At 38.5% G+C, this 13402-nt stretch overlaps 1 protein-coding gene across 5 annotated transcripts in view; it reads left to right on the top strand.

The window, feature by feature from the left end:
• The window catches only part of ATAD2B (ATPase family AAA domain containing 2B), a 53621-nt gene that overhangs the window by 11790 nt on the left and 28429 nt on the right, over positions 1-13402 (top strand). For 3 of the 5 annotated variants that reach the window (XM_033142961.1, XM_033142958.1, XM_033142963.1), the window contains exons 3-14: positions 19-65; positions 921-1074; positions 2109-2211; positions 3348-3468; positions 3844-3960; positions 5321-5396; positions 5957-6055; positions 6576-6687; positions 7413-7528; positions 8812-8986; positions 10573-10661; positions 12186-12345. In XM_033142961.1, coding sequence (XP_032998852.1) covers positions 19-65; positions 921-1074; positions 2109-2211; positions 3348-3468; positions 3844-3960; positions 5321-5396; positions 5957-6055; positions 6576-6687; positions 7413-7528; positions 8812-8986; positions 10573-10661; positions 12186-12345 — 1369 coding nt within the window. The remainder of the gene's footprint in view (positions 1-18; positions 66-920; positions 1075-2108; positions 2212-3347; positions 3469-3843; positions 3961-5320; positions 5397-5956; positions 6056-6575; positions 6688-7412; positions 7529-8811; positions 8987-10572; positions 10662-12185; positions 12346-13402) is intronic. The other 2 variants (XM_033142962.1, XM_033142960.1) reach the window with 1 other exon arrangement.

The raw sequence follows: 13402 nt of genomic DNA, 5'->3' as shown, positions 1-13402 counted from the left end.
AATGTAATTATTTCGTAGGTTAACTTCTCAATCTGGTGCTACATTACCAAATGGACGTAGTTTATGTAAGTACTTCATTTTTTACCTATAGCCTCTCCAATTAATAATGATTTTTTTTGTTCCCTTGTGTCTTCTGTTTTTCATTGTCAGCAATTTGTTGTTTTTTCACCCGTGCAAACAAATGAATTACCAATAAGATTCCATGCAGCATTCTTTGCCATGATTTTCTTATCACATTCACACATATTAATTGTCATCTAAAAATAGTTGCTACTCTGAAGAAATGAGGATAAATATAAATCAGTAGTAAAGTGGGAGGCTATGAAATGAAAAGAAGTGATTTTTACGAGGAAATTGGTTGTTTCTATTATGAGGCTGATATTGATAAGGTGATTTTTACTTAAAAAATAGAAATAAAGGATTTATTAAGGCTAAAAAATAGCTAGAAGGTATTGCAGGAGGAGGAGGAGGAGGAGGAGGAGAAGAAGAAAGAGTACAGTACAGTGATTAGGATCTTGGGAGACCATGGTTCAAATCCCCACTCAGCCATGAAGCTCGCTGGGTGATCTTGGGTCAGTAATTGTCTCAGCCCTAGCCTACCTCACAGGGTTATTGTGGGGATTAAATGAAGAGGGAGAGAACCATGAACTCTACCTTGAGCTCCTTGAATAAAAAGCGGGGATATGAATGCAATAAATAAAAAAATAAATACATAAAATAAGCAGAGAGACAAAGTGACTTACCTGAATTTAGGCATGTGGTTGATCTGTCAAGTTGGAATGTAATAAAAGTGATCCCGCAAGGAAAGTTAGAGTGGACCAAGTATCTACCTAGCTTTTTTACTGTACTTGTACCTTTCATATTTAAAATTTATCATTATTAGCATATAATTCTTATTAAAACATTTAAAATCATTTCAGCTCTCAAAAGCAATTCTCTTCGTGGGGAGAAAAAGGTTGATGGGGACCATGCTTGTATAAATGGAGGTAGAGAAATCAGAAAAAGTTGCCGATCCAGAAAAAACAGATTTGAAAGTTTGAATCAGAGTTTACTATTTGATCAACTGGTAAACAGGTATGTGGAAATTTTCCAATAACTAGATTACTGGCTTTGTTGACATATTATATTGTTTTCAGATTGTGAGAATACATCCTTTAGCCATTCCTAAATTGCCGCTAATTAGTTTCTGATTTAAGTGTTTGACATATCATTAACAAATATATGCTAGTGCAGTACTGTTGGTGAAAATATTGAAATTAAATCTTTGTTTAATCACACACAACCATGCATACAAGTTGGTTTCCTTTCTGAATTATTTTAGTCTTAACTCCATTTAACAGAGATTTTGATATTTTTCTTCAGCTTCTAACATCCTATGGTTTTTGTAAAGTTATTGAAACTATACAGATGCCAACAACGATGATTGAAACTATAATAAATTTCATACTTGGACATTATTATGCTCCAGTTTTTATCACGGTTTTATTTCAGTGTAACTACTGAAGGCAGGTGGCTTTAATTCTCTTTGTGAACTATAAAGCAGGGGTGGCTAATTTTTTTTTTTAAATGCTATGGGCAATTGACAGCCACCCCTCCCAAGTACCACATGCCAGTGGTGTGCATGGCCATTATATTTGCAGACTACACATGCAGCATACATATGCAAAAGAGACCACAATTAAACTTGCACATGCACACTCATGCACTGTGCATGCAGTCATAGACTCTCTCAGCACTCTAGTAACTTACACACACTCTTTCTCTGCAGGATGAGTTATTATAAAGTTCTTCCCACCCTAGCAGTAAGGTGGTGGTGGGGAAAGTGAACCTTTTCCTGTTCACCGTAGGACCCATGGAGACATGAAAACAGTGTTCCCAAGACACCCTGACCCTGCACACCTGTACTAACATGAGGAAAATGCTGCTTTTTATTCTTCATCTCTAGAGAGCAGGTAGATGGCTTTATCACCTGTTCTTAGAGGGAGATGAAGAGATAAAGCATCCTTTTGCTTTCTCTTGACGGAGCAATTTCTAACGAGGATGCAGAGCACTTAATCTCAGTGCTGAGGTAGTATCACATATCTAAAAACAACGTTCATCTATTACAGCACTGCTGAAGCTGTTCTTCAGGAAATGGACAATATTAACATCAGACGGAATAGGCGATCAGGTGAAGTGGAACGGTTGCGCATGTGGACAGATACAGAATTTGTGAGTTCAAGTTTCCATACCTCAAGTTATAAAAATAACCCTTTCAATTTTAAACATTTTGAATATGTTGTTTTTTATGCAGCGCTTTAAACAGATGAATAAAATATTGACTCCAGTTTTTTTAATTATAAATTAATATGTTTGATTCATTTGCAAATAATCATGACAGCAATGGAGCAGAGAGGGAGAGGTATGTGACATAGGCTTATGTAAAAATAGCTGTCAATTTATATTGTGTGTGTGTGTGTGTGTGGTGGAGGGTGGAAATCTAACAGCAGTAGTATAACTTTCTGGCAAAACTGAATACAAATTCTGTGCGTAGCACATATTTGGCTGATCCATCTTTGGATTTGCAAAGTTAATATAGATGGGTTCAGCTGTTGTTTTCTTCTACTGTTGAGTGGTCAAGGCCTGTATTGTTCCTGTGATTTCTTGAGGCCTCCCTCAAACAGCACATTTGAAAGCTAGTCATAGCTCAGGGAGTTATCCTAGTTCCTATCAGCCACAACTCAGCAGACTTGCACAACTGTTGAAATGCAAGGACAAATGGCTTGGTAAGTGAAAGCCAATTGATGAGGCAACAAGGCTTCCTCTTTTATGAGCTAGCTAAGTTGCAACAGCCCCACCCTCCCAAGAAACCCTATTGGCTGCTGGGAAGCTGTAGCTCTGTGTGGTGGAATCCCAGAGTCTCTGGTTCATTTCTGTGGCTCCCAACCTTTGGGCAGTATCTTTGTGGGCATCCCATTGCTGCATGGTGGCAAGAAGGCCAAATAATTTGAACGGAATAATTGGGGTCACTTGCACTGTGCACCACCTGTAAGTTCCAGAATGCTGAATGTGGTCCTTTCCCAAAAATGTGAACGCTTGTTCAATAGCAGATGCTCCACTATTACAATAGCAAATATTTTTGTATGTCATAAACCTGTGAATATAGATGCTGTAACAAATTTGTTTTGTTGGTCTTGATGTTGCTGTGGTAGGGAAATGATCACATGCTCTGTGTCTTCAGTGTCAGTAGCTGATTTATAATTGCCTATAGTCCCAAGCAGCACTTATTTCCCACCTTGAACACTTCCCAGATGATGTGCATTTCTTGTTTTACAATGCAAATCATGCGGATATTACCTTTATTCCAGGAAAACATGGATATGTATTCACGTGTCAAGAGGAGGAGGAAATCACTGAGGAGAAATAGCTATGGAATCCAGAACCACCATGAAGTTTCCACAGAAGGGGAAGAAGAAGGTAATGACAGAGGTTAGCTAGCTACCTTTGTAGGTGCTATTGAAAATGTTTGTGTAAAAAAACCAATACAGGGGTTACAAGATTATATAGTCATGGAATTGCTGTTATCTTTAAGTTTGTTTAGTTATATCCCACAGACCAAAATAATCTCTGCTCTGTACATATTCAGTCAATTTACTGAATCTGTCATTACACAGAATGGATTGTTTGTAAATTCTTTATCACCTGTGATAAAAATTTATCCTGATATATTATAAAAATACTCTTTGTGACCAAATTCTTCCTATCTATCTATCCATTAGAATCATTTTTACAAATTAACAAGAATCCTTTTACAAGAGTCTGCAATGAAGTTGTATAAATTCTTTATATGCCTTTTATTTCTAGAATCTCAAGAAGAAGATGCAGATATTGAAGTAGAGGAGGCAGAGGGAGAAGAAAATGATCGTCCATATAATCTGAGACAAAGAAAAACAGTGGACAGATACCAAGCGCCTCCTATAGGTAAGAGAGAAGCATAAACATGCACACCACTCTTCCTTAATTTTAGTAGCTGTGTTGGTCAGGCTGTCTTCAATGTATAGCAAAAGAAATGGTACCTTTTTACCAGACTATTTTTTTAACTGCTGGAAGCCCAAGTTCCTTTCATAATATTTTTCTTTTTGCACTGGATGTTCTTTGAGACATTCTTTGAGACATGTTCTTATTGCCGCATTTGCATGTTGCACTACAGCATAGTATAAGATAATAATCAATGAGCTTAGGCAAGCCTTGAGCTCATGTGCTCTTCCTTCTGAATGAATAGCTGGAAGGAGGTCAGGTGCTTTTTCTTTTTCGTAACTATGGCTTGTTATAACATCCTAGACTAACAAACCATGGTTAACATAGACTGGTTTGTTTGAAACCATGGCTTCAAGTTAATGTTAACTTGTTGGTTTGGATAAAATGTCAAACCACAGTTAAGAAAAAGAAAAAGGCATCTAACCTTCCAGCTATTCCGAATGAATTATGTATGGTTCTAACTATGTGTCTGTTTCAATGACAATTCTGCCATTTAGGTATGATGAGATTAGCAGTAGGACTTTGCTCTCCTGTGTGACTCCTTTTCTCTCTGCCCTCTTGCTGTGTGCAGCAGTGATGGGAAATCTGTGTTTCTCCAATTGTTGGACTCCAGATCCCATCAGCCCCAGCTAGCATAGCCAGTGCTCAAGAATGATTGGAGCTCATAGTCCAGCAACAGCTGGAGGACAACAAGTTTCCTCCTCTTGTTTAAAGAACTGGGAGAGCCCATAATTAATTTAAATAGGAAATCTACTTGCTTGCACCTTTTAACTTGTATTTATACTTGTATATTTTGGGAGCAATCCAGTGGAAGTTGTGATACATACGTCTTAAAGAAATGATTGTGATTTGAGTAGGGTTGCCATACATCCAGAATTTCCCGGACATACCCGGGATACTGCAGCTGCAAGCAGTGTTCGGGTGGAAATAGACAAAGCATCTAGGAAAATCCGGACATATGGCAGCCCATGCCGGCACTCTGGTTTTTGCTGAATTTCCTCAGAAATAGCTCAAAACATCCAATTTCTTGGCGTTTTTGCAAATAAAGCTATTTTTTGAAATATGGCAACCCTAGATTTGAGAAAACTGGTTTGGAGAGAAGAGGATGCTGGAGTTTCTTTTTAAGCTGCTTATTCATTGCTTTCTTGCTTGCATAAAGTCTGAGCTTTGCATAAAGGTTGTGAGCTTTTGCAAGATACCTAACAGTAAGCATGTAGTTGTTCGTGTAAATCTGTAAGAAAATAAAGATAATAGTACACAAATTTGTATTGCATTGTTTTTCAAATTGGTTTGTCTTCTCCAGTGCCCGCACACCAGAAGAAAAGGGAAAATGCGTTGTTTGACATACATAGATCTCCTGCAAGAAGAAGCCATATCAGGTAAATCGGGGGTCGCCAACTTTTTTGGGCATATAGGTACATTTGGAATTTTGAGATAGTGCCATGGGCACCACTTTCTTTTCCCCAAGTCACTTCCCCCAAAAGATGTAAAGAGACAATGTTTCTGTGACACACACATAGGGGAGCAGGAAGTACATTGGCATTAATAATTTTGGTCTAATATATCATGGTTTATTAGATCAAGTCACAACAGAACAAGGCCAAAGTGAAACATTTCAGATATCATTATAAACTAGAGCTTTAAATTCTCCTGTTTCGAACAAATCTTCCTTAATCTTCCTTAAGATAGTTGGATTTCGATAAAATGACAACCTGAAGTTAATAAAAATGGAAGTAAAAGCTTCCAGTCTTACATGCTGATGAAGGAGGGGGTAGTGTGAGGCTTCTTGTAACTTATTCCTTTCACAAGAAACTGGTTTATCATGACATCTGAGCCAGTTCAGTGTATGAAGATAAGGTGGTTTTCTCTGTTTATTACATTTTTTGGTGTTCTTAACTGTTAGCATTGGAACGCTGAAATACTTTGGTTGCTTCCATAGGAGAAAGAAGCATGCTATTCATAGCAGTGATACAACCTCTTCAGATGAAGAACGCTTTGAAAGAAGAAAATCTAAGAGCATGGCAAGAGCAAGGAACAGGTAATTTTTTGTTCTTCTTTTCAACTTGGAGAATAATAGCTTCACTATACTTGGTGAGGCTTGTCAGACATGCAAAACTACCTTATTCTGACTCGGATAATTGGCTCATCAAGTCTAGTATTCTCTGCTCTGACTGGCAGCAAGTCTGCATGGTCTCAGGACTGGGGTCTTTCCCAGTCTGTTCCTTAAGTGCTTTTTAAATTAAAGATGCCTGGAATGTACTCTGAGACTTCGCTTGCAAACTATGTGGTTTATACTTTTTATCGTACAGATTTTGTATCTTTGCATGTGTCATACTCATACTCCTTATTGTAAATTAGTCTTTTGGTTCTTTGTCCCTGACACTTAGTGACACTTTTCCTCATGGTATCTGAAGTTATTAGTATTAGGTTGGGACATACTGAAACATCATATGGTTTTCCCCTTCACATACATGTAGCTTCATTGGATGGCAACCCTGTTCACCGTGAAATTGAATGTGACCTAATTTGGTGCTGTTTTTGTATCTGTATTGAAACAGATGTCTGCCTATGAACTTCAGAGCAGAAGACTTGGCCTGTGGAATCCTGCGTGAACGAGTGAAAGTTGGTGCAAGTTTGGCTGATGTAGATCCTATGATTCTTGACAAATCGGTGCGCTCCATCTATTTGTCTTCATAACTATACATCTATTTTACAACAAACTAATTGGAATTGCTAATCTGAAGCTTAAATAAATGCATAATGAGTTACCTAATTAAATCAGCACTCGTGTTGTATATTGCTGACTCAAAAACAAGCAAACCAGGAAACCATAAATTATACTTACAAAGTTAAAAATAAATTCATAGTTTAATAAACCTGGTTGTGAATGCCTACGTGTCCCGTACCTGACATAATATGTTAGATATAGGGCAAGTGGAAGCATGGGTACTAGAGAACAGTTGGGAGCCTTAAAATGCTGCTCTTTGTACCTTAGCAGGGGAGGCTTGCTGTCAATGTCAATCAGCTGATCAGTGGTGACAGCAAGCCTGCAGCAATCAGCTGAGCTGCGGAGTACCCCGTTGGGGCTGGCAGCAAGCACAAGTGCCCCTTTGCACTGCTGTCTTGAATTGAAACCAGCAATGCCAAAGGATCTTCTATAGGTATGGCAGGTGCTATACCTGCAGAAGATTTTTTTTTTCTTTTGGGGTCCCTTGATGCCAGATGACTGACACTTCGGAGGCTCTGTCCACCTGTCAAAATGGCCATGGTGGGGAATGATCTGGGAGGTGGGGATCCGACCCACTGCCTGGATCCTGTTCCTCACCCCTGTTCTAAGCTTATGCTGATTATACATGAAACCAATAGCTAAAAAATACTATTTATCTCCCTTTTAGGTGCGTTTTGATAGCATAGGTGGACTGAGCAATCATATTCATGCACTTAAGGAAATGGTTATATTTCCTCTTCTTTATCCTGAAATATTTGAAAAATTCAAAATTCAGCCACCAAGGTAGGTAGATTTTTCCCCTTCATATAAATTTTCTTTATATTTGATGTATATTGCTTTAATACACCTTGCTTGAGAAGGAATTTAGCAGACTCTGGGATGTACTATGCCACTTCCCCCAAGATGTCAACACAGAGGTGAAAGAAGAGTGATGTTGAAGGGACTATTCGGCAGGCTAAGTCCACCCTTCACTTGTTTCTTGGAGAAACCATTCGGCACAACTAGTTGTAAAGTTCAGATTAACTTAATTCCAATACATACAATTAGAAGAGCTATGTATTTGGCTCAATCCAATTGACTAGGAGCTGTGATGGGGTGGTGATTGCAAAAGTAATTTGAAGAGTGTACAACTGTTGTTGTTTTTTAAAGTTTAGTTTGCTCAGAGTCTTAAATATGCCTAAAGGATTTTACTGGATGATGGTCAGGAGGACCTCTATAGCTTGTTGCTGTGGTTAAAAGGGGGGTGTTAATGTGAAAGGACTGCTGAACTGAGCAGTTGCTTTTCTTTTGTGAATGTGTGTGTCAGGCCCTTTCTAAAGAATAAAGCAGAAGCGGCTTTTTGTGTGTGGTCTAAAAAGCATAGTAGCATTTTGGTTTTAATCTGACTGGTGAAAGAAATTACTATATTTTTGAAGATTCATGCAGTGCTGTCAGTAGAGATGAGATGTGTTAGTCAAAACCTTTAAAATAACTACAAGAAGTTGGCAAAAAAGGGTTTCGTGACATGGCAAACTTGTGCAGCAGGAGGCACAGAGCTTTTCTAACAGAACCAATATGTTAAACCATAGAATCAACACTGTACTTTTCCTCTTGTGTCTTAATAGATTTCCTCTGCCCTTTCCCTCATTTTGTAAACTAAGGTTTTTACAGTAAGGTGGTGTATATATTTTATGAAATAAATATATTGGGTAGATTTGTAAGAGAACTTGAGAGAGAGAGAGAGAGAGATGTTTGAATTGTAATCTTACCAGTACATTATAAACTTCTCCTCTTGGCAATCAGTCTTTAGAAATATATCTGATGCTTCTTTGAATCTGTGATATTGCACTATAACCCACTGACTTGGCAGCTGACATATCAACAAGAAGTGATAGACTTACCTTTCTCTTTATATGATTTGGGACAGAGAGAATAATTACCACATTCGCAAACAAAAAATGAACATACCTGGAAAAAAATGTTGGGCACTTCATTATTGGCATTCCTGCCATGTGGCTAAGAAATACTTCTGCAATGAACAAGAAACAAAGAAATAGTGATTACTATATTTATCCATTTGTCTTCAGGGGCTGTTTGTTTTATGGTCCTCCTGGAACAGGTAAAACCTTGGTAGCTAGAGCTCTGGCCAATGAATGCACACAAGGGGAGAGAAAAGTTGCTTTTTTCATGAGGAAAGGAGCAGACTGTCTCAGCAAATGGGTTGGTGAATCTGAACGGCAACTTCGACTCCTCTTTGATCAAGTTAGTACACAACATTATCTCTTTGATAGTTTCAACCAAAACAGGTTGGGAGTGTTTGTCAGAAATGTTTTCATTGGAGGCTGTGATTCTGGAGGCAGGGATGTCAAAAGGGGGTAAAAATTAACCTATTCACACAGGGAGAGAAATAAAATCCAGGGAGTATTGCTTTTGCTCTGAGCTATCTTCATTTGCAGTTGGTGAGGTCACATTGCCAAATTGGATTAGCTACATAATGTCATAGCATCATCATATTTTCTATGGGAACTTTTGCTGGAATCACTGCAGGAAGAGAATAAAGGGGATTTTATTTAAGTAATAGCAAAGCGTAGACAAGAATGGCTTCACATTAATAAGCACAAAAGGGACATTAAAGCCAATTCTCCTATGCAGGTCTACTCAAAGCTAAGTCCCATTGAGATTAATGGGGCTTACTCCTAATAAAGTAATGATGGGATTTCAGCCTTAAGTTTACTTTGGGACACATCCTCCCCTCACAATTGCTTTCACTCTGTGAAAATCAAAACAGGCTTAATTTCTCATACCCCTAATTTCTTATAGCAGTGCTTAATTGCGCTGTGTTGACAGATGATATAAAAAGATACAAAGGAAACATTTGAAACATATTATCTAGATTGTCTAAAGCTTTTGTTCACTAGCATATTCAATGTACTGATGGAACTCAGCAGTATGGAATGGATCCTAATTTCTTGCTACATAAAATGCAGCATTTTCTGTTTACGGAAGGGGTCTTCCCATGAACAGAAGCAGTCCTTCCGTGAGCAGAGTGAAAACTAAGATCAAACTCTTTAATTGTCAGATTTTGTTACAAATAGTTTAAGTAAGCTATTGGGTTTTTCTTAGAATACTAAATAACAAGATCACTTAGGTGAATTCCTAGAGTAGAAACGTACAAGAGGACAAAGCATGCTCTGTGTAAATGAGAATTTGAGGCTTGTTTTTCTTTTTATAGTGTGTTCATCAAACTTTTCATTTTGTTGGATTGGTTGGGTGTACCTGCTTGGAAAGAAATAGGAGCAGGTTGTTTAAGCAAAAAACTTGGTGCAGCTTCTTTTTACCTTGAGTAGAAGATGAGGGATGTTACCCTGACAGTTCATACCTCTCAGCTGAACATTGGAAGAGTTGCACTTCTGCTTTGCCTTCTTCAGTGATACTCTGGACATTTGGAACACAGACCAACATTTACAATTCCCTCCAAGCAGATGAACTGTTGAAAGTGAATTTTGGTTCTCTCAAAAAGAAAATATTTAATGGTACTTGTATGGCTGGCATGAGAGAGGAGGTAGACTTACGAATGTAATCTTGCAGAATTTGAGAAACAACCTGTTTATTTCCCCCTCTTTTAACAACATCCTGAATCTGTACTATTATTGCTGTTGCCATTTAGTAAAATGCATTTGATCAGTGAACACCTTTAGTTGGTGAAGTTTAGATTTATGGGGTTACCCAGAAGGACAGCAGTTCAAGTTAGACATTAATTAAAGGTACAGGTAGGCTTAGTCCTTGGCATTATAAACAAATGCTTTTCTTGTGGGTTTTTTTAACTAATACAGTTTGTTGCTCTCCAGGCATACCTGATGAGGCCATCCATAATCTTTTTTGATGAAATCGATGGATTGGCCCCAGTCCGTTCTAGCAGGCAGGACCAGATTCACAGGTAATCCTAGTGTATTACTTCTGAGTATCTTGAGTTGGCTCCACAATTTCGTTACTCACACAATGGTAGATCCAACACCTTTTCATATTAACTGCATAGGGTGGTATCCAAGTAAGGGCTTTGTCAAGCACAAGGATTTCCACTTGCACAGTTGAGTTTTCCTGCATGATCTCTGTGCCTTCCACAGATCTTCTGTGGAGGGTTGGGGGATATGCCAGAACAGATTTAAGGGGTTTGCGGGGAGAGGAGAGGGAGGGGAAATTCTGTTATGCAGCCAAATGTTCTTGTGCTAGTGGAAGCACTTTGTTGAATACCACCCATAAATATTTAGTCAGTGAATATGATAAATAAAACGTAACATGAAAACTACTAGTAAGCAAATTGTCAGCAGAACATTCTAAATGGTTTAACTGGATTCCCGTCCCCCAAACTTTTATCTCCTGTGAACAAAATATTTTTTGTTAGCTTCTGCAAGGTAAGCTTCATTTTAATTCTAGCAGCTTACTTGATCACTGATGTATAATTGATACAGGAATTGTGCGCAAAGTGATCCGGCTGTGCTCCCTGGATGCTTATCAGTGGCACCTTATATGGTGGGCTGTGGGGCTCAAATGCGGCTGTGAATAGATTCGAAATTCATGCTGCAGCAGTAGTGATAGGCAAAAGGTAGCTGGTGTATCTCTTTGGCTATGACAGTAAAGAGAAAGCTTTTCCTTCTCTTTTATCTGGGAGAGATTGAACAACAACACAAAGGTTTTCTCCAGACTTTGTAGGTGGGCAAGGATCAAACAGAAACAGGTTAAGGATTGCTCTTTACATTAAATCTTTTCATATTGTAAGCCGCCTTGAGCATTGTTTTAACTATGGAAAGGCGGCATACAAATAAAATGATGATGATGATGATGCTTCTCTGTGGAGCATTGTCAGGACATAAAAGAAACTCTTCTTTGTTCAACAATGGACTACAACATAACTTAGTGAGAAGACATATTCAGAATTATTATGCCTTTTGGGATTGAATGCTTGTCACTTGCATACTTAGGCCTTGTCTATGAGCAACACCAAAAATGATAGTTCATTTCAAGTGCTTATGTTGTTCATAACTATAGCGTTGCTAACCTTGGCTGGGATCCAATCTCCCGCAAGCAGTGTTTGACTCTGGACTCTCCTGCTGGTAGAAGGAGCGGACGATGATTTTTCTGACTTTCCTTCACCATGAAACACCTTTGTACCCTCTGAAAATCTTCTGCAGAGGGTTGGGGGACCCATCAAAGAGGGTGGGATTTTACGAGAGAATGATTCTGAATTGCTTTCCCCTTTCCGCCAGCAGGATATCTCTGCCAAATCAAAAGTCTTCCAAGGAAAGAAGGAACCCTTCCATTTGTGAATGACTTAATTTGGTTTTGCCATACATGTCATGGTTATCCATGTCTTTTATTTAGGATGGTTAAAAACATTTTTAAATGACTGTATTTACATATTTTGAACCTTCTCCCTAAAAATGTGGTTGAAATGTTGTTTTAGCTCTATAGTGTCTACTCTACTTGCTCTCATGGATGGATTAGACAACAGAGGAGAAATCGTTGTCATTGGTGCTACAAACAGACTTGATTCTATAGATCCAGCACTCAGGAGACCTGGTCGTTTTGACAGGGAATTTCTTTTTAGCCTGCCTGATCAAAAGGTAAGAATGTGAAGTTATTTTATTTCTTATATCCCACCCTTCCTCTCAAGAGCCCAGGGCAACATTAGAAGCTAATTGAAAGCACAATACAATTCAAATAGGTAAACCAGCACCGACCAGAGACATTTTGATGCCTGTTGCAGGTCAGGAAACAGCAATGGTAACAGTTTGCTGCCCTTCCAAAGCCCGAGGGAGCTGCCTCATCTGCCCAAATAAACTAAGAGAACCTAGTAGTGCCAGATAGTCTTCTTATATTACATTTGAAAAAAACCTCTGTAGGTAAACCATATCAATAAAAGTTAATGGCTTCCTTCATGCCAGCATTCTTATACTCTGCTTTTGTCTGAGAATAAATATACTTCACTTCTTCCTGATATACATCTTACTAGAAATAGCTAGCAACATTTAAATTTTTTCCCCCTGAATTATATTCTCCTATATTCTTTTGCATTAACTTATCTTTATTGAAGTCCTCCTCTGAAGTATTTGTTTTCTATTATACTGTCTGAATAATCATGTTCGTGGTATTTTTCTGCAGTAATAAACTGCTTGTTAAAAATTAAATGGGAAAGCACATAATTACAGTGGTACCTCGGGTTACGTACACTTCGGGTTGAGTACTTTTCGGGTTATCAACTCCGCTAACCCGGAAGCGCAACCCGGCGCGCGTGCAATTTGCGCATGCGCAGAGCGGTTTTTCCGGTTTTTCCCAGGTTTTTGGAACGAATTGTTCGGGTTACCTTGTTTTCGGGTTACGTACTGTAACCCGGAACGAATTAAGTACGTAACCCGGGGTACCACTGTAGTTTGGATTAAATGAAAGGGCATAAATTAACAGATTTGCCTGTAAAATTCTTTATATAATCATAAGATTTCAGTTACTTTGGGAACAAAAGTGACCTTGGAGAAACGATCTAGGGCAGTGATGGCGAACCTTTTAGAGACAGAGTGTCCAGACTGCAACCCAAAACCCACTTATTTATCGCCAAGTGCCAACACGGCAATTTAACCTGAATACTGAGGTTTTAGTTTAGAAAAAACAACTCGTACATTAACA

The sequence above is a fragment of the Lacerta agilis genome, chromosome 3, assembly GCF_009819535.1.
Source record: "Lacerta agilis isolate rLacAgi1 chromosome 3, rLacAgi1.pri, whole genome shotgun sequence".
Taxonomy (NCBI): domain Eukaryota; kingdom Metazoa; phylum Chordata; class Lepidosauria; order Squamata; family Lacertidae; genus Lacerta; species Lacerta agilis.
Note: the sequence above shows the minus strand (reverse complement) of the source record. Positions and strands in the feature narration are given on the sequence as shown.